Source organism: Anolis carolinensis, chromosome 1, assembly GCF_035594765.1.
Source record: "Anolis carolinensis isolate JA03-04 chromosome 1, rAnoCar3.1.pri, whole genome shotgun sequence".
Classification (NCBI taxonomy): Eukaryota; Metazoa; Chordata; class Lepidosauria; order Squamata; family Dactyloidae; genus Anolis; species Anolis carolinensis.
The window spans coordinates 281,166,885-281,188,069 of record NC_085841.1 but is presented as its reverse complement, the minus strand read 5'-3'; the positions used below and the strand labels follow the sequence as shown (position 1 = coordinate 281,188,069).

The 21,185-nt window shown below is 38.8% G+C and overlaps 1 protein-coding gene across 1 annotated transcript in view; it reads right to left on the bottom strand.

Moving 5' to 3' along the window:
• Positions 1–21,185, bottom strand: part of dcdc1 (doublecortin domain containing 1) — a 366,393-nt gene that overhangs the window by 325,571 nt on the left and 19,637 nt on the right. Inside the window, exons 4-6 of the mRNA XM_062979386.1 lie at positions 12,826–13,095; positions 11,246–11,402; positions 10,612–10,774 (exon numbers count right to left, since the gene is read on the bottom strand). Coding sequence (XP_062835456.1) covers positions 10,612–10,774; positions 11,246–11,402; positions 12,826–13,095 — 590 coding nt within the window. The remainder of the gene's footprint in view (positions 1–10,611; positions 10,775–11,245; positions 11,403–12,825; positions 13,096–21,185) is intronic.

Below are 21,185 nucleotides of genomic sequence, written 5' to 3'. Positions count from 1 at the left end.
ATCAACCTTCAACAGTTTCCTTGCAAAACTGTTCCTCTTTATTGCTTCAAGGGTTTTAAAAAAACAAATCTGTAACCGTCCAATTTATAGCATCTCTTTAAAAGATATTAATGGCACAAAATTCTACAGTCTATGTAGCTGACTGAGCTGGAACATATAAAAAAGAAAATTCAAGATGACAGGGCCTTTAATGTATTAAAGTATTTGTGCCAATATCTGCTATATAGATCTTATAGAATCAAGCCACAGTAGGCTACTCAAGCATCATATATACCACGGGGGGGGGGGGGGGGGAGCTTGTTTTCTGCTAAGACTAGGACATGGAGCAATGGATTCAAATTTCAGGGGGGGAAATTCTACCTAAATGGCAGAGGTTTGGACTGGATGGTCTCTTCCAACTCTATGATTTTATGATTCTAAGATTCATGTCTAAGTCAACCCCATGTATAATTCAAGGGCAGGTTTTGGTGCCAAAATTAAAGATTTTGATATGATTCATGGATAAGTAGAGGTCAGTCTCTGAAGAGGGGAAAGCACCAACACTAGATGGACCTTTCATCTTACCTTTCATCACTGTGCCCAATAAAAAGGGGATGATTCCTTTTCTGATAAGAGTTAAGGTACAGTACTTACATTGACCCATGGGATAAGGCAATCTACTTTTTTGGCGGTTGCTTTTTTATGACAATTTCTAGACATACATGTGTATATAAAGTAATTGCATAAGGGGAAAAATTCTAAATCCCTGACCTCCTGGGATTCAGAGATAGGCCAAGACTTAGCGGGAGAGGGACATCTGGTGACAGGGCTGCTTGCCCCAGGGAAAAGAGAAAGAGAAAGATTTCTTCACATCACATGCTGCATCTGCTAAAACTTCTTCCTTGACTTTCTCAATGATCACTTCAAGTTTTGCTATTTTCTGCTAGTAGCTTGGTGTCAATCTGTTAATTGGAAACCACTCTGTTTTTCTATATTCTTGTCCTCACAGTATATTCTTGTCCTGAGTATAGGTTATGTATCAGAACAATCAAATGTTGTTGCATGCCCATCTACTCAATATTAAATCTTTGCTGAAATCTATAAAGCCTAAGTTAATTTCTTATGTACAATTATTTAAATACAGGTATTTCAAAATCTGAAAAAAATCTAAAAACTCAAACATTTCTGGTTTCATGCATTTGGGATAAGGGAACTCCATCTATATTATAATAGTTCCATTTGTCTCCAGATTGAATTTACTAAACAGTTATGTTATGAACCTTTTTAGTAATGTTTTTTCGTCCTTGTCTGTCCTTATAAATATTGAAAAAAGTCATCATTAAAAATAAAGTACGACATTAAATCGGTCATTGTGTAGACACCTACAGCCTTCTAATTCTTGAATGAGCCAGATTCCTAACAAGGAGGCTAAAAAAGGGAATTGAAGATTAACCCCACCTTGCTAATGGATATTATATATTTCAAGATTCAAATGAGGAGGTGGGAGAGAAATAAAGGTGTGTATTGTTGACACTATATTTAAACAATATTTTAAAACATCTGACATCACATTTCAAGCAATACTATGAGTTGAAATAAGCTTTGGCTGTGATGAGCTTGGTTTAGCCTGCAAATCTTGAAAGATGATTCACAATTGAGCCAAATGTAATAAATAACTTGGACAGGATATTGGCAATAGTGAAGGCCTTACATGGGAAATATCCAGGAAAGATCTTGATAGTAAATTGCCAGCTCACTGAATGAGCAATTTGAAAGCCCAATAGTTGGATAGAATGTTGGATAAAATAATATTTGAAGTTGATTGATAAAATTTGAGAATTTGATCAATTTTTTAAGAGAGAGAGAGAGAGAATCAGAAATCACAGACCATGTAACTATTGACTGTAATGCCAATGACAGAAGAACAGTAATTTTTCCAAAAGAGGAGGAAGGAACATCCATCTGGGATGGATTACTACCTCTATTACGTATATGTCCCTCAACTGGATTTTCCTTTCTCATAAAATTTGTTGCATATTTCCCTGCTCCAAATGGATCAGGTCTAAAGGGTTAACCATTTCATCCCCATGCCATATTCCTGCCAAAATCATGACAGGGTCGGGCTGTGGTGCAGATTGGTTAGTAGCCAGCTGCAATAAACCACTATGACCAAGAGGTCATGAGTTCAAGGCCATGCTGTGGTGGAGTGAGCACCTGACCATTAAAATAAAAAATAGCCCTGCTCGTTGTTGACCTAAGAAACCCGAAAGATAGTTGCATCTATCAAGTAGGAAATTTAGGTACCACTTATATTTGGGGAGGCTAATTTAACTAATTTACACCACCATTGGAATTAGCAAGTCGGCGTCACAGTGGATGATGAAGCAGCTGCTCCCCCTGTGGCCGGAATCAAACATACCCTCAGGAAGCTGGAAACTGGAGAAGGTTAAATTGCCTCTGTCTCTGTCTCTATGTTCATATGGCATTGAATGTTTGCCTTGCATGTGTACATTGTGATCCGCCCTGAGTCCCCTTCTGGGTGAGAAGGGCGGAATATAAATACTGTAAATAATGACACCAAGACTATTTTTAATTCTAAGTAAGCAATTAAAAGTGCTTCTAAGGGCAAATAGCAGCTGCAATGTATACCTTTTGGTGAGAAAACAGCAAGAGGAAAACAGTGAATCTGTTAATGAAAAAAATTAAGTTGTCACTACTAAACACACTTATAAAAATCAATGCATTGCAAAATGTCACATGTATTGGATGGAGAATTTTATTTAGTTTGCATTTTATTTAGTGTCCATGATTCTTCAAAACAAGTCAGTTAAAATTTGAATTAAAATTCAGTTCAGATTCATTTCACTCCTAAAACAAAGACCACCTGCTAGGTATAAGCCAAGAAGATAATATATTGTATACAGAAAGGGGAAACTATTTTGGAAAAGCACTTGTATCAGCAAAAAAAAAGTCAATTAAAACGAATATATATCAGAATGCATAAAGAATTTAGTGTAAACCTTAACATACTGATGTGAGAACAAGGAAAATGAACTGCTAGACAAAAACTATCTATACAATATTTATTGATTTGATTTGTATCCCACTTTTCTCCTGAATGCAAATCAAAAAAGTCATAGAACTTCATGAAAGCTGTATGCCTTTAGTGGCAGGAGAAAAAAAATTCAAATCTTACCAAATGTTTTCTAAGCTAAGACAAGAACCTGGCAAATCTGGCCACGGAGCCGAGAGAAGTCATCTCTGGCTGTGTTCAAATGCACTCATCTAGAATGATGAAGACAATTCCCAGAGACCTTTTGATTCATAGACTCACTCCCTTCCTCCAGGATATGTGTGAACACACTGGAACTTTCTGTTTGTGTTTAAGAGTAATCACAGTCTAAATCTTCATCTGTCACTGTTCTTACTTATGATTAGCTAAACCATGTTGTTTGCATAATGGTTTGAATTTGGGTAAGTGCTGGGACAAGGACGTGATTTTGCCAAAGAGACAACTCCTGGAAAATAAAGCAAACTGCACTTATTTTGAAAGAAGAACAAACCCTTTTGAATTCTCCCTCATCACTACTTTGGAATGGGATGGTTTACATATGATTAAGAATGCTCTGTCTCATTCTCAAAACACTAACTTTTGGATGATTCTTTATGAGATTCAGCCCTTCACTTCCACCCACAAGGCATGTCTCCAAGGCAGGTATGAGCTCTTTCAGCCAAGGCAAATGTGTCAAAAGGTTGTAGTATTTGTTACTGTAGTTCTCAGGGTTTGTTTAAAATATGTAATTAACATGGATTATATTCTAATTAACCATTTTATTACCATCTGAATGGGTTCCTTTGAAATTTCAATACATATTTGAACAAACAAAAATCCTTACTCCCCCTTTCTCTAAAAGAAACAGAATTATAATAAATTGGTGAAATGGCAATTCTAAGGAAAAATAAATCAGAGAAGAAAATTACTTTTTAAACTAGATCACCTCATCAAATCATGTCCTGGTATTAAGAAATGTTCAGAAGTGTTCCCTCCCCAAAAATGGAACAAGTAAACACTGAAAAGACAAAAAGGAGCCAAATCTAAGGAGCTATATTGTGAGAACTCACATTTCATAAAACCATACTCTAATGGTTTTGTTGAACATTTAGGGCTAAATCCAATCTTAGTACTAACCGGAATATACTCACTGAAATCAGTACAAGTATAGTTGTAAACATGTGTCATTCATTTCAGTGTGTCTATCTAGTCTATTATTTTGTAGATTTTTGGAAAACATTTCTAAATATCTTAAAATAGTCGTAAATAAAAAAGTCATGCTGCTGTCCCCCAAAACAAGTAGGAGACTAACAAGTAGGAAACTAACAGGGAGATCTGAAAGTTTGATTGCCAGAAAGCTTTGAATGATGTGCAGACAAATAAGTGCCAAACTGAAGAACAGTTGCAGTAGTACAACAGAAGTGTTAACAATGGCTTAAATTCCATACAAACACATTTTTGCTGTTGAGAGAAAATTCTAATGGCAACTTTGTCATATACTTCCTTCAAACTGAAGTAATCACAGTAGGCGAACTGTGAGCCCTGTAGTCAGCTTCTAAAAAGAACAGCAGCTATCATTTGGAATTGCTCTTTCACCCATGCAAATACAACCAGAATGTGTGAATACAATAGAGTGATTATGTACACAGCTACGCAACAGAAATATTGTTTCCCTTTTACACTGCTTTCATGCACAGTCTATCTGTTTAGCCCCATTTGGAATCAAGTACTTTTTTAAAAGGGTATAATTGTATCAAAAGTCTTTAAATTGCAAATTATGGAAAGAGGGCAGTCTTATAAAGGGACAAATTTCAGTAACAACCCCTGTTACTTCAATGTCTACTTCTCTCCCTCCCTTAGTTAAAATAAAAGATAGGAATCTCCAATTTTCACTAAATCATAATGTTACAGTGAACTCTTACAATTGTGTATTTTTACGCAGCCAAAAAAAAAAAAGGCCTTATCAGTGGACTTGAGAAAAGGCACATCTTTTCAGAAACACAACAACAAAAAAATCCCAAAAACAGGAAATTATTGAGGAGGAAATTCTGTAAGAACCCAGTAGAGACTGAACACACCGAGTGATTACACAAAGCAGAGTGATTTTGTTGAGGGTGGGGATAAAATGAATGTGAGGAAGTGGAATGAAATTATCTAGCATAAAATAGTTGGCTGAGTAGCAGAAGCACTTCATTCATAATTAAACATTTTCTTGCTGGTATTACTTTTAAAATTTACTAACTGTAGCTAAAATGAAGGTGATGTCTGGAAAACAATGGAAAGACCAAACATTTCTGAGAGATTAAGTAGATGTGGTGTGTCTTCCATATGATAAAATGAATGCAGCTAATACAAGATTAGTAAAGACTCCAGAACTATCTATATATATAAAAGGGTAATGAAATTTCGGCCTAGGACAAAACAACAAAACTACATATCCCAGAAACACTAAACTTGGCAGCACAACCCCTCATCCATGCCTCTACGTTCATACAACAAAAAGCCCCAGCTACTCCAGAAAACGGCCAGGCTTTGAGACTGCAAGGCTATTCACTGGTATTCCACCAGGCCAACAAAGGATTCCCATAAGCCACAGCAACGTGTGGCCGGGCAAAGCTAGTACAATATATTATCAAAATCAGTTTTCTTAAAAAGTGAAATACTTCCAGCAAATTGAATATTTAAACATTTAATCAAAATATACCTTGATTGTATTAGGTCATAATTTACAGATTAAAAATTAGATTCTGATTTTTTAAAATATCATATTATGTATTAAACTAGATCAGTGGTTCTCAACCTGTGGGTCCACAGATGTTTTGGCCTTCAACTCCCAGAAATCCTAACAGCTGATAACCTGGCTGGGATTTCTGGGAGTTGTAGGCCAAAACACCTGGGGACCCACAGGTTGAGAACAACTAAACTAGATGGAGAATTTGCTTGGTAAGATGTTCTGACAGTGAAAACAATACCTCCTTTTAAATATTTCCGATATAATATGAAGACAATGGAATAGGAAGCACAAGAGACCTCTTCCAGAAAATTAGAAACATTGGAGGTAAATTTCAGACAAAAATTGGCATGATCAAAAACAAAGATGGCAAGGACCTAACAGAAGCTGAAGAGATCAAGAAAAGGTGACGAGACTATACAGAAGATCCTGAGGAATGAGGTTGAATGGGTCTTAAGAAATGCTACCTTCCAGTAGTTTTAGACTTCATTTCCCATGATTCCAATGCACTGGCATCTTAGCATGAGTTAGTTGAAAGTATGAGAACTGGGGAGTTCAGAGCTCCATGCAGACTAAATCTATATAATTTAATTGAACTCCTCTATAGCTTTCATCCACAGACAAGATTATCTGTAGGTCTAAATATTGTTAAAGTAGGAATTTTGGTTGGCACTGACTATGATCAATATATCTGCTGTATTTTGCTTGAACTTGAAAGGAGATAGTACACATTTTGTGGCCAGTCCTGAGTTCCTTAATTGTGGTTAAAATGCAGCCAACATGACGACTATGATGTCTCTCATCAACTGATAAAAAGAGATTCCTGCCAAGATAGTAAAGCTCCAGAAATGAGTTCAGTGGACTGGACTAGGTAGAAAGTTTTTCTAGCCTTTTAATTCTTAATTATATATCAAAACACAGAAAATGACTCTGAAGTAGCAGCAGACAGGTTGAAACCTTGGCCAAAGATCAACCGATTTCCAATAAACCAAAGAATCTAGAATTACTGGAAAAGCTGCTAGCTTTTTCAATAATTCTAGTCTGGAACAAAAAATATCAGTAACAAGAAATATCTGGAAGAAGAAATATCTAAATAGTACAATACAGACTAAAGACTGGAACAGACAATTTATATCAAGACTTAAAAAGTGGTAGCACCAAAATACCCCCAAAAGGGCTATGATAAACTCATAACATGTTTTATGATAACCATTTACTATAAAATAGTAGCATTTACAAAATAAACGTTTGCCCTATGCTTCATGTTGATGGGTAACATAGTGTTCAGACTTGCAGTAATGTTTCTGCATTGTGAACATTCTCATGGTACATGCATGAATACTTCATTATCCACATGCATTAACTTGTATAAGAAGACTCTTTGATCCCCCTCCCCTCCTGGCTAAAATACATGCATGTTTTTGTGATTGCCTCCTCCAGACCTGTTATGGTGTTATTTAGGGAAAGTCCCATGCTCATACTGGAGTTTCTAAAATGTTCTACTAAATAAACTGGCTTTCCTTGCTTGCTTTTCAAATGCAATGTAAAAATTAAACAAAATATAGGAATAAATATATTTTAATATATCTCTACAAGATATGAAAGAAAAGAATGAATTTCTAATTATTCAAAAAGAACTATGTCAAAATGGGATGCAAAGTGTCTAGAAGTACTTTATGGATATTCAGGCTCAAAAACACTTCCATAGTATCATAGTGTTCAAAATTTCTTGAATTACATTGGTCAGAATGCAACGAAATCACCATACACTCAAAACCATGTTGAACCATCTAGAACAATGGCTGTCTGCAATATATAATAAACACATTTCAAAACTGAGGGGTTGTTCCACAGCAATTTGTGATACGTAATGGTGGTTTGATACGCTAAAACAATTGATTTTAAAATTGGACTGAAAACAATCTTAGGTTCATGTTTGGATCCTGACCATTACCTTCATAATCCTTACCCCAAAGGTTGGCAAAACGGTCACCAGATCTTAGTTCATCTGCAACTGCTCCCATTCCTCATCACCAGCTTAACTAACTAAGACTGATGGAAGCTGCAGTCCAGCAATATCAGAAAGTTGTACTTTGCCCACCTGTGCACTGTAAGAACTTTGCAAGACAAAATGCAAACATAGTATCGTGAACTGCAGTTGTGGGACTGATGGATAAAAAGATAGGACTTTGTCTAAGGAAAGGCAGTTGAATCTGTGTTAGAAATTAACTTTTAAACAGCCACCACACTACAGCAAAACAGTATCTTACCCAAGGATAGATACGGAGATATAATTAACAACAACAATTGTAAGGTGTACACACTATACTGATAACAAGGAAAGTGCAAGAGATTGAATTGTTCCACTTGTGTTTCAGTTAGCAGTTAGATAAACACCAATGGCACAATTAGAGCAAACACACATCTAACCTAATGAAATTGTAATGATTTATGAAAGTGCTTGTACAACCACGATCCAAGCTTTTAATTTGATCTTTCTGCAGAAAATTAAACAAAATTCAAATAAAGTGCCGGATACATTGGGCTAGATAAATGTCACAAATAGAAAAAAAATGCTATATTGTGTGTTTCCTGTTGTTAAAAGCATATTACATGCAGGGTTTTTTTTAATGCCTACCTTGATTTTTCAGAAAAATGTTAAAATTATTTATAGAATGAAAATTACTTGAGACAACTCTATAATCCTATTCATATATAAAAAGATGCACTGGTGCTCTTGGTGGATCTTCTACGCACATCACTGACTTTTTCATATAATACTTACCATAGCAGAGCCCTTTTAATGGACACACAATATGTTACACTGTGCCCAACCTCACCTACTCTTTCTTTTCTCAAAAGACAAGGCACATCTGCCACCTGCTCTAGTCTGAGTCCCAGAAACAACTGTCGAGCAGCAAAAAGATTGATTATCAGTCAAATACTATTGCAGTACACCAGATTTTGGTAGGTTAAGCTTGCTGATCCAGCAAGAGTTGGTGTGAAATTTTCAGCAATGTGTGCCAACATTTTGGTGTTAAAGGAACAGCAGTGCATGTCATGATGAAACGCTGCCAAACAATGCAGACAAAGCAGAGAAGTTTTTGTTGATGTAAAAGCAGAAAAGGAGGAACGAACGAAGGGGAGAAATAAAGAAGGAAGAAAATGGGAAAGAAATAAAGAGAAAAAGAGGGAGAGAGAAAAGCTTCATTAAACTGAAAGCCAAACAGTCATTAATATAGCTGATAAACTGCTAAAATGCCTTATGAAAAATTAATAACTCTATTACAAATTATTATAATACTTAATTTAGCTAAGTTAACTATTGTTTGAGTAAACATCAATTATCAGTTTACTTCGCAAGCTGAAAGCTCACTTTTCCTGTAATTTTTTTTAAAAAAACAAGAAAATATTTTTGCTAAATTTGTTCTCCTTATTGAGTTAATAGGCCAAATCATATTCTATGGATCATTTGGACTGTATTCAAGAAGACTGTCATATCATTTACAATACTGCACGACATGCATAATTCATGAGTTACGGGTTATTTATTAGAGATATAATTTCTTCAAAAGTTTTTCAGAAATAAATATCATTCCACTCAACTGGTGGATTAAAGTTAAATATTCCCACAATTCTAAAATACTTATGTCTTAAAACAAGTAGGCATTTCAGCTATGATAATTGTGGTGGCACCTTTTTGCATGTCTCCATGCATAATTTGATTTTCTTAGAGGAACTTGTTTCTTTGAAACAAAATTAACCATTTTTTCAGCCCAGTATTTCAGTATTCAGGGCAAAAAACCTGATAAACACAAAAATCATCTTCATGATACATTTAAGTACAATTCATTCAGTTTACAATACACACAGGACGATGAATATTTTGCCATTTTTCAATAACATTAAAAACCACTGCAATTACAAAAATAATATAAAAAGAGCTGTAAGAGAAAATATATAAGCAGACCAGTTGGTTTCCCTTTTTACTTATAAAACACAGTATTAGAGATAATAACACTGCTTAACTATAGTATTTTTGATATTTTAGATTTTGTGTTTTTACTTGTGGTAGAATTAGAGGCTGATAATGTTTTCATTCAATTATATTTCTATCATACAATCGAGCTATATATAATGTTCCTATTTAACTGTAATTTTTAAAGCAATACTACTTTTTATTGAAACATGCCAATATTCTAATCCAGAAGACCAGTGATCCAAATAAATGTCTATATACAGCAATTTTTGAAATTGTACAAGTAGATAATTTTATATGTTTATTGTGATTTCAACTGAACCTATACAAAAATATGATATGAGACACTGATATGAAAATTTTACTGAGTTAAAATTCAAAATATAATGGTAGAAAAGGTGTATATATAAACTGAAGTTAAACTTGAGCCAAAATTCCACCTTGTTGCATAAATAGTCTGATGATTTATTTTAATGCTTTGTCTTAATAAAGGTCAAATGACTAAATTAATAAAGCACTGAAACTCTGAACTATCATTTTTGTGAGGGTAATAAGCCTAATGAATTGTGTCTGTTAGATGTCAGTGAAACTAAACAGTAAATTCAATAATCTCTGATTTAATTTATTATATTTTCACCATTTAACCTCCTGCAGGCTCCCTAATGTCTATTCAGATCTATATTAAATTAAGCACCAATGCTAATGAAGGGCAATAAACGTGGCTGTCAGTAGATTTTTCTTTCATTAAGCACATTATCCTCTTACTGAGCTGTAATGAGTAAACATTAGTTTTGTTAAACCATGCAAAAAGACAGGATGAAAATCATTTTTAATTGCACCCCTTAAGCCATTGACTGTGGCTTTTTTTACCTTTAATTTTTTTGAATGGATTTGAAAAGGGCTCTCCAGTCGAAATATAAACGTCAGCATCATGGGGTATGTCTCTAGCATCTAGTGCCTCAGTACCGTCTGCCAAGAAGACTCGTCGCGCAGCCATATTCAGCTTCAGCTTTTCAGTGCACTCTTCCAGCAACTACAAAAAGGTAAGAAAAAATAGCAGTACTTATGTTAAGTACTATAATTGAGTAAAGATTCAAAACTTTTTCAAAAACAGTGCCTTGCCCATTTCCTTAAACACAGTATATGTGCATTTAATTGCCAAAGGTTATTTATTGATGTTATTGCTTGATAATTGTTTGCATCAATAGAATGTCCACTTTCTATCTTACACTTTTTTTCTTAAAGATGTTAAAGTACACAGCAACTATGTTTATGCGTGACCACTGTGATGTGGTTCATTTCAAAATAAAAATGGGGGCCTTTTTATTTTGAGATAGTGGACTAAATCCAGTGTTTGCACTACCCACAATAGACTAAAATCAATAGTACTTTAACTATAACAAATTTAATTTATTTCCACAAGTCTGTTCAAGGAAGGACTATTGTTAGCTTTAGCCTTATATCCAATAAATATATTCATCTACAACCATAAATCTATACTTACCAGTGTAATAGAAGATGGCACAGCGATTTTAGCAAATATATTTGCTGTACCATTCTTGTAAGCAGTTACTCTGAGTATTTGTGGCTGCCGCTCAAAAAAGTGAGGCATATCAAAGGCCTTCGGGGCCAAGTGAAATTTTGAAGAAAGCGGTCGGCATCTATTACAAAACAATTGCAATCCATCTGCATTAGGTAGTAATCACTAGTTTTCATGTGCCTATACTAACATTACATTTTAGTTAACATAGTCTCTCAGTAATTTCTAATTTTTGCATTTTCAAACAAAGGGAGCAAATGAACCAATCTTTTAAAAGAATTATGAACACGTGCATGAAATTCAAAATGTTAATGATTCCACAGGTATTTGCCTTCTCAGAATTAATTAGTAGCACTGTCTGACTGGAAATAACTTTCTCCTTCATTCTCAATATTAATATACTTTTTTTAAAAAACCAACTGTAACTATTAAACTTCTTTGACTTAAAATAGATCCATAATTTAATCCTACTTTAGTAGTCTTGAAAGTAAATTTGGATTTAGTGGGGTCTACTTTAAATTAAGTGCATATACAATTGCAGTTTTATTCCCAATGAACTCAAAAGCTGACTCTGAACATACTGAGCATAATTACAGAATTATTATTTATTCATGTTCTTGCAGTTTAATTACTTCTATGATGATTTATATAAAATCCTCATATTTTCCACACCATCAGCTTGTTTTTTAGCATAAACATGCTAGTGTTGTTAGCAATCCTCCCTTTTGCTTAAAACCTAGTAATTCTACCTCTTTGCATTCTGTCAACTATTTTTATGAAAGTTAGAAGGCAAAGGGCTTGTCACTATTACAAGAGCAAAGAGTAACAATCCTATAATGTATTTGATAGATATGAAATATTACAATAAGTGAATAGAATCAGAGATTGTGAAATGTCACACAAAGAATAAAATGTAATTGGGCTAGATTTTGATGATGTGAAAAGACACTTTATTGATAATGTCTATTATATCAAATTATGTCCCAACAATTTCAGTAGAACTTATTTCTGAACTGTGGCCATATGTCAGCAGCTCTGATGTATATATCATGCTTTATCCACTATCCAATCAGTCTATTCTATGAAATAACAAGATTTCGATCCATTATGCATTTCAGTGAATGAAAACAACATGTAGACTCCCCTCCTGCTGATCAGAAATGGGGCTGTCCATTCACCAGAATGACACAATTGAACTTTTATTAGCAGAATTCTATACATGATTATCTAAATAGAGCTTTTTCATACAGATAAAAGGTTGTAATATAAAATATTTACTGCATTAAAGCAGTCCTGACAATGACTAAGGTGGCAATCCTAAGCACACTGGAGAGTACACACCACTGAATTCCAAGGGGCTTGCTTCTAGGTAAACATGCTGAGCATTGTATTGTCAATACTACTAGATGCCATGAATCTCAATAAATATTTCACTGTTTTTACTGTAAGTTTAAGGCTGCCAATTGAATCATCATGAAGTCAGTTGAAAGGGGACAGAACAGCAACAGTCACAGTTAAAAGGAACATGGAAGAGCTTTGATTACCTTAGCTGACCTGGTGGAGCACTGACAGGTCTGTTTCTCTTGGATGGTGATATAAGGCAGAAATTGTTTGTACTGTTTGATTTGTAGCTGACTAGTTTTGATACTCCATCACTTTTCTGAACTGAACTGAACTGATGTGTGGAACCATCTTGAAGCCATGACCTTCTTGATACCACTGATGATTGCAGGGAACTCTTATGGCCAAGCAGAAGTTCACTTTGTTTTTCTTCTCTTTTTTTAGCTGTCTTTGTATAAGGGGGCATACATCTTCTGAAAGAAAAATAGGAGGGAAAAACAGTCTGGTATTTCTGTAAGATTAATCTAATAACAGAAATACAGCAGTGCAACCATGCTTGAGAAAATTTAAGTAAAATAATGGAGTATTTTAAAAGCTGAGAAAGGGAGGAATAACTTGAAGATCAAGACATTATTTCTGCATTCACAAAATGAAGTAAGGTATTCTAAGCACTTTGGATACATTAAAAAAATTAAATATAACTAATTGAAAGGAAAGTTAGGGGAAGGAATCACTGCTTTTAATCTTCAGCTCATTTTAAATCACCTGCTCTGTTTAGATATAACCAAACATCTATATGCTGGAATATTTTATTTGTGAAATTGCAAAATACAAATGGTTCTGGACCAAGATTATGAATGTATATTGTTTTGAGAGGGGTGCTTTATATTGGTTGGTTTTATTTTTCTTCTTTTTTAAAGGTTTATTTATTGGGTGATTTTTAATATTAATCTAATTTACAACAAAAATAACATACATTCAGAAGATAAAGATACAAAAGGAAGATAGAGGAAGGGAAAAAATAAAAAGAACAACCATAACTAAAACACAACATCAATCCTGACTGTAATGAAAAGAACAATAAAAAGGAAATGAAAAGTATCCTATGTAGGTCTGCGTCAATTGCTGTCAGTTCAGTTTTGAGCACAATTTGAAGTGCCAGTTTAAAGCCTCTTTGGCTTAGGAGTCAAGTATCTCACGAATAAACTCATGTAACTCAACTTCACGTATAAGTCATAGGCAGGTTTTGGGGACAAAATTATGAATTATTACATGACTCATGGATAGGTCAAGGGTTATTCTGCAGAAAGGGAAAAACATCAATGCCCCCTCTAAGAACAAACCACCCCTGGCCACTACTGCCATTTTCTCACCCGGGCATTCAAAAGGGTCAGAAATGTTACCACAGCAGAGAGAGCACTTCTTTCAGGTTCTCTCAGGATGGCCTTTTGCCACTCTATTCAGAGAAGAGGGTGATTTTTTTTGTGTTGTTGTTTGTTTTTGTTTTTGTAATAATTAAGGTACAGTAATCACACTGACCTGTGGATAAGTCCACCCATTTTTTGACTGATTTTCTGATGAAAGTTTCAAGACTTATATATGAATATATAGGTTAAAGGACCATTTATTTCAATGTTAAATTGTTTGGGGACAGCTTTCCTAGCAGATCATAATGGGTACAAATTCTTTGATCACTCACAATGAAAGATTTTCTTTAATCTACCCAGGACCTTTACATCTGCTTTTGGTGATAGTTGTTAGTATACTTAATGGTCCCTTTGCAGCAGGAATGGACATGTCCTAGAACCTGCAGGTGGTGCAAAAAATCCTTTCAGGTCAATTTTTAGGGCTCTTTGGAACAGTCAGTGGGCATCAAAAGTAATGCACTGAACTCCCTCCAATGTTTTAAGATTCCCAACTGTGCTTTAAAGGTTGTGCCTTATTTTATTCTATGCTGTGATATGCATGTGTGTATACAAGTGAACAGACATAATTGTTTTATATTATAACTTTAACCAGAGGCGGTCCAACACTGAGGTGAATTAGGCGGTCACCTGTGGCGCAGACTATGGGGGGCGCTGTCACGGCAGCGGTAGCGCTGGAAGGCCCAGCAATCCGTGCACGCGGCCGCCCTCCTGCTCTCCCTCACTGTCCGAGGACTCCTCGCCCGCTGCCTGCCCGTCGATGGGCCTATGCGCGTGCCGGCCTGCACAAGGTGCAAGGAGGTTGCGCGTGCAGTGTCCGTTTGTTTGTCTATGGCGCCTGCATCTGTCTCTTCCTCCTCCTCCTCCAACTCCCCCCTCCCTTCTCTGAGGGGAGGTGCGAGGCCCGGAGGCCTGCACTATCCCAGGGTGCAGTTCGCGGCATGGCCTCTGCCGTCCCGCCGGGTGGGAGAGATGTACTGTGCAGCTCCCTCACCAACGAGACGACACCGCCACCGCCAAACGGACATAAAACGGGGACGGAAGCGATGTCCCAGCTGCGCTTTCCTTCTGGCCTTCCTTCCCTCCCCCGCCACCGTTGTGGACCCCTCCGCGTCGCTGACTGACAACATGGAGTCTGTGAACACTTTCAACGAGGAGGTGGGTATGGAGGGCCCTCAGAGCAGGCCCGTTTGTTGTGGAGGCCTCGCTCAGAGTGGAAGCCTTGCCGGAGAGGGCAATGGGCCTGTGCGCGTGCACTCAGAGCCCCCAGAGAGGCCTCGGCAAGACTTCTACTACCTCAGGGAACGAATACAGGATCCATGGAAAGGGAGGGCTGAGGCTCCAGGCGTTCCTCCCCCCCTTCCCTTTCTCCTGTTCTCTCTCTCTCTCTCTCAACAGGAGTACTAGGGAGGGAAGGGAGGAGAGGCTGCTGTGAGGCTCCCTCCTGCGCGCAAAGAAGTCTCTGGCTCCGTCGGGGGGAGCAGGGGAAAGGGAAGGAGGCATCGGTGGAGGGGCTGTGAGGAGGGGCCTCCAGGGCTGGAGGGGGCTGGGGGAGGGACTCCGAAGCTGAGACTGACCCGCCTCGGGCACTGGCAACCGGAGCCAGCTGAGCCAAGCCTTTACATCCTGGAGAGAAGGAGGCAGGAGCCCAAGCCGCCAAAGCGCACGCCAAGGAAGCGATCCTGGCCTGCGCCTGAGGGCTGTCTCCTCCCTGCCAAAGACACCACCATTCCAAAACAGGAACCACCCTTTGGCAAAGCGTTCCGTCCTCGCTGAGCTTTGGAGCCGCTTCTGCCTGTGCCGGCCCTTTTAGGCCGCAGCACCCGGGTTACGCAGCGGTGAGGGTGACCACCTGTGCCCTTGACCCTTGTCCTTCCTGGCTCTTAAAACAGGCCAGTGGTGGGTTAGTAGATTAGTTTGTGAGGATAATTAACGCCTCTTTGGAACAGGGTAAATTTCCATCTTGCCTAAAACAAGCAGTAGTGAGGCCAGTCCTGAAGAAGGCCTCTCTGGATTCGACCAACTTAAATAATTACAGACCAATCTCTAACCTTCCTTTCTTGGGCAAGGTCTTGGAGCGGGTGGTCGCTTCTCTGCTCCAGGGATTCTTGGAAGATACTGATTTTCTGGACCAATCGTAGTCTGGCTTCAGACCTGGTTACAGTACCGAGATGGCTTTGGTCGCCTTGGTGGATGACCTCTGCAGAGAGCTGGACAGGGGGAGTGTGACCCTGCTGGTTCTCTTGGACATCTCAGCGGCTTTCGATGCCATCGACCATGGTATCCTTCTGGGTCGACTCTCCGGGATGGGCCTTGGGGGTACTGCTCTGCAGTGGCTTCAGTCCTTCTTGGAGGGTTGCTCTCAGTTGGTGAAGCTGGGGGACTCCTGCTCGGACCCCTGGCCATTGACCTGTGGGGTCCCGCAAGGTTCCATTTTGTCCCCCATGCTTTTTAACATCTACATGAAACTGTTGGGTGAGGTCATCCGGAGTTTTGGAGTTTGGTGCCATCTCTATGTGGATGACACCCAACTCTACTACTATTTTCCACCTAAATCCAAGGAAGCCCCTGGGATACTGAACCAGTGTCTGGCCGCTGTGTTGGCCTAGATGAGGGCGAACAAGCTGAGACTTAATCCTGACAAGACAGAGGTCCTCCAGGTAATTCGTACGTCCGATCGGAGCATAGGGTGGCAACCTGTGCTTGACGGGATCGCACTCCCCCTGAAGGCACAGGTCCGCAGCTTGGGGGTCCTCCTGGACTCGGCGCTGACACTTGAGGCTCAGGTGTCGGCTGTGGCTGGGAGGGCCTTTGCACAATTAAAACTTGTGCGCCAGCTGCGACCGTACCTCGAGAAGACTGATCTGACCAGGGTGGTCCATGCCTTAGTTACCTCTAGACTGGATTATTGCAACGCACTCTACATGGGGCTGCCTTTGAAGACGGCCTGGAAACTGCAATTAGTACAACGTGCACCAGCCAGGTTTCTAACTGGAGCAAATTACAGGGCACATTCTACTCACCTGTTCAAGGAGCTCCATTGGCTGTTGTTTATTTTCCGAGCCCAATTCAAGGTGCAGGTCATTACCTACAAAGTCCTAAACAGTTTGGGACCCACCTACCTTCGCGACCGTATCTCCCCCCTATGAACCTGCACGATCTCTTCGCTCGTCGGGGGAGGCCCTCCTCTCGCTCCCACCACCCTCGCAGTCACGGTGGGTGGGGACGAGGGAGAGGGCCTTCTCCGTCGTGGCCCCCCGGCTTTGGAACCTGCTCCCCAGGGAGATCAGGCAGGCCCCTACCCTCCTCTCCTTTAGAAAGAGCCTGAAAACGTGGCTCTTCCAGCAGGCCTTCGATAATTGATCCAGTATGTCTGACCTCTTGCATCTCCAATAATAGTCCCGTATTTACGCCTCTTCCAGCACCCTGAAGGCATTGACAATTTGGATAATTCTGGCCTCCTGATGATTTTGACAAACTAGCACTTTGGCCCAGGTTTTTCTAGATTTTATCCATGATTTTACCTTTTGTTCTTGAATGTGATTTTATGACTGGTTTTTATTGTTATTATTTGTTTTTACTGCTTTGTTTTTATTGTGGACTGGGCTTGGCTCCATGTAAGCCACTCCGAGTCCCTTCGGGGAGATGGGGCGGGGTATAAAAATAAAATTATTATTATTATTATTATTATTATTATTATTATTATTATTATTACCCCGCTTTGCATGCTGGGAAATGTAGTTCTTGGCCTTCTCAAGTAAAGCAGAGGAAGCAAGTGGGAGGAGCCACCGGCACTCGACTTCCCAGGAGGCACTGCGCTGCGGACCGGACAGAAACACTGTCCCTCTTAAAGGGACAAGCCACGTTTTGTTGCTTTCCCACCTGGCTGCAAATGGATAGGAAAGCTTGACTCTCTTTGGGCTGCAATGCTATCTCTGTCGCCTTACCACCAAAATGGAGCTCAGGAGAAAGAAGTGAGGGAATCTGTCACTGGATGCAGTTTGTAAACAATGTTCATAGGATCATATAGAGTGGGAAGGGACCTCTAAAGTCCATGCAGTCCAACCCCCTTCTTTCTGGGTTGGGTGGAGATTGATTTGTCATTTGGAAGTTGTAGTTGCTGGGATTTATAGTTCACCTACAATCAAAGAGCACACTGAACTCCACCAACTCCACTTCTATACTGCCATATAATCCAGATTATCAGATCAGATAATCCAGATTATCTGCTTTGAACTGCATTCTATGATGCCCCTTCGACATTGCCCTATAAAATCCAAATTATCTGCTTTGAACTTGATTTTATGACAGTGTAGACTCATATAATCCAGTTTAAAGAAAATAATGTGGATTGGTGCCTGCTTTGATAATCTGGATGATGTGACAGTGTAAAAGGGACCTGAGACTACACTGCCATATAATCTATTCAAAGCAGATTATCTGGATTTTATTTCACAGTGTAGATGGGGCCTAAATTCAATGGCAAAAGAAATTATGCCAAATGGTATCAAATTTGTCCACTTTTGCACAAATTGGGCTGACTTGGCAACTGGTTTTGCTACTGATCGAAGTGAACGAATGAGAAATGTCCAAAGTTGCATCTACACTGTGGAATGAATGCAGTTTGACACCACTTTAATTGCCAGGGCTCACTGTTATGGAGCCATGAGAGTTGTAGTTTGATGGGGGATCAAAACTATTTGCCAGAGAAAGCTTTGCAAAATGAAACCTCTCATCATTCCATCACATTGAGCCATGGCATATGAAGGTGCATTCATTCTACAGTTTCGATCAAGCATGTGCAAACTTCGCCCCTCCAGGTGTTTTGGACTTCAACTCCCACCAGCTGTTAGGAATTGAACCAGTTTCGGTTCTATGTGCTGTCAAGGCTGGTAGCCAGATTTTGTTCATTTTCATGGTTTGCTCCTTTCTGTAGAGGATGCCCAAGCAATAAGCAACCAGACTTCACAAAGCCTGACTGATTCCTGTCTGGGGAAATCCTTTGTTGGATGGTGTTAACTGGCCCTGATTGTATCCTGTCTGGAATTCCCTTGTTTTGAGAGTGTTGTTCTTTATTTACTGTTCTGATTTTAGAGGGGTTTTTTTTAATATCGGGCCAAATTTCCTTTTGGTGGCCTTTTAATTCCTATGGATTCCTAAGGACCCATAAGGCTCTTCCACACAGCCATATAACCCAGAAAATCAAAGCAGAATAACCCACAATATGTGCTTTGAACTGGATTATCTGAGTCCACACTGCCCTATATCCCAGTTCAATGTTTGGTACTAAATTCGCAAATATAGTAATTCCTACATAAATATAGTAATTCCTGGTGGCGAATTGTGTTAAAGCACTGAGCAGGTTCAAACCCCGGGAACGGCGTGAGCGGCCGCTGTTAGCTCCAGCTTCTGCCAAAATAGCAGTTCGAAAACATGCCAATGTGAGTAGATCAATAGGTACCGCTCTGACGGGAAGGTAACGGCACTCCATGCAGTCATGCCGGCCACATGACCTTGGAGGTGTCTACGGACAACGCCGGCTCTTCGGCTTAGAAATGGAGATGAGCACCAACCCCCAGAGTCGGTCACGACTGGACTTAACGTGAGGGGAAACCTTTACCTTTACCTTACATAACATTACCATGTACTGAACTGCTTTTTCTGTTGATTTGTTGTAAAACATGATGTTTTGGTGCTTAATTTGTAAAATCATAAGGTAATTTGATGTTTAATAGGCTTTTCCTTAATCCCTCCTTATTATCCAACATTTTCACTTATCCAATGCTTTTATTTTTCAGTGATTGGTTTGGGGGGGGGCAAAATTCTGTTTGCTTATATTTGAAAATCACCTAGGGCCGGCTCTGACTTTAACCTACCCTGAGAGCTATGTGCAACTAGGTACAAATACTTTAGCAAATGGCATCTCAATGTGTCAGTGAGGTGTAGTAGTTTGAATATTGGAAAGGAATTCAAATATCTGTTTGGACATGGAAACCTAATGGGTGACCTTAGACATGTTCTGTCAGTCTCAGAAGAGGGTAATGGCAAGCCCCCTCTGAACAAACCATGCCAATTAAACCTGTGATAGGGTCACCATAATTCAAAAATAACTTGAAGGTACACAACATACACACACTACACACTTGTTAAATAAAACAACGGCATCAGACAAACCTTGCATAAGTAAAAGAAAAATATTTTGTGCCATCTGGAATCCACCCAAAGGCTTTTTACAAAATGCATGCAGGGATTATTTCATCAGTCTTGAAACCTCGCCAAACTTAAAGATCTATGCTTATTTTTAATATGCTGGAGGTAACTGGTGAGACAATTTAATTTGTTCTCTTGTTAGGTGTTCACACGTAATCAGTAAAGAATTCTGTAGGCAGCTGCTATTTACCTTGCCTACTGTAGGCAGGCACAGCTGAAGAATGATCAGGTAGAGTAAAAACACATTTTCCCCATCGCAAGCTGTATTGTGTTATGACATGCTATTGAAACTCAGCATTGAAGGTCTGTGTTTCTCCAGCCCTCCTTCAACATTCTTCCAATCCAGATTACAAGAACAGGGAAGGCTGGTTTTCACAAAGACGTTGTAAATAAGCTTCTTTGTCAGAGGCTTTAAGCACATCTACAATGACCATTTCATGCAGTTTCAAATCGGTATTGAAGAAAGTGATTTTAAGAAGAAAGTGGCATATAAACTACTGCTGAAAGCTTGCAGGCTTGTCATTGAGTTAAGGTTTAAAGGACACCCTCAAGATAGATTTTCTACTTCTGTATATTTTGTTGTTCGCTTACATGAGCTACTGCCTTCCATGGCTTTCTCTGGGCATATCTACACTGACTATTTAATGCAGTTTCAAACTGGTATTGAAGAAAGTGGTTTTGCTGTGCAGATGATTACAAAGGAAACCCTGGAATCTGTTTGACGCCCAAAGGATTATTACCTTAACCACACAACAATGATGCACATTACAGGCTTGCTGGAGTTTGTTCTCTGCCCACCGCAATTTGAAGCTAGCTTCAAAGTGCATTAAATAGTCAGTGTATATGGGGACTTGGTTAACTGAGGTATGACTGTATTAAAAGTGACAGAATCAATAACATAAATTGTTGGCGTGGGGGTCAGGGTGCAT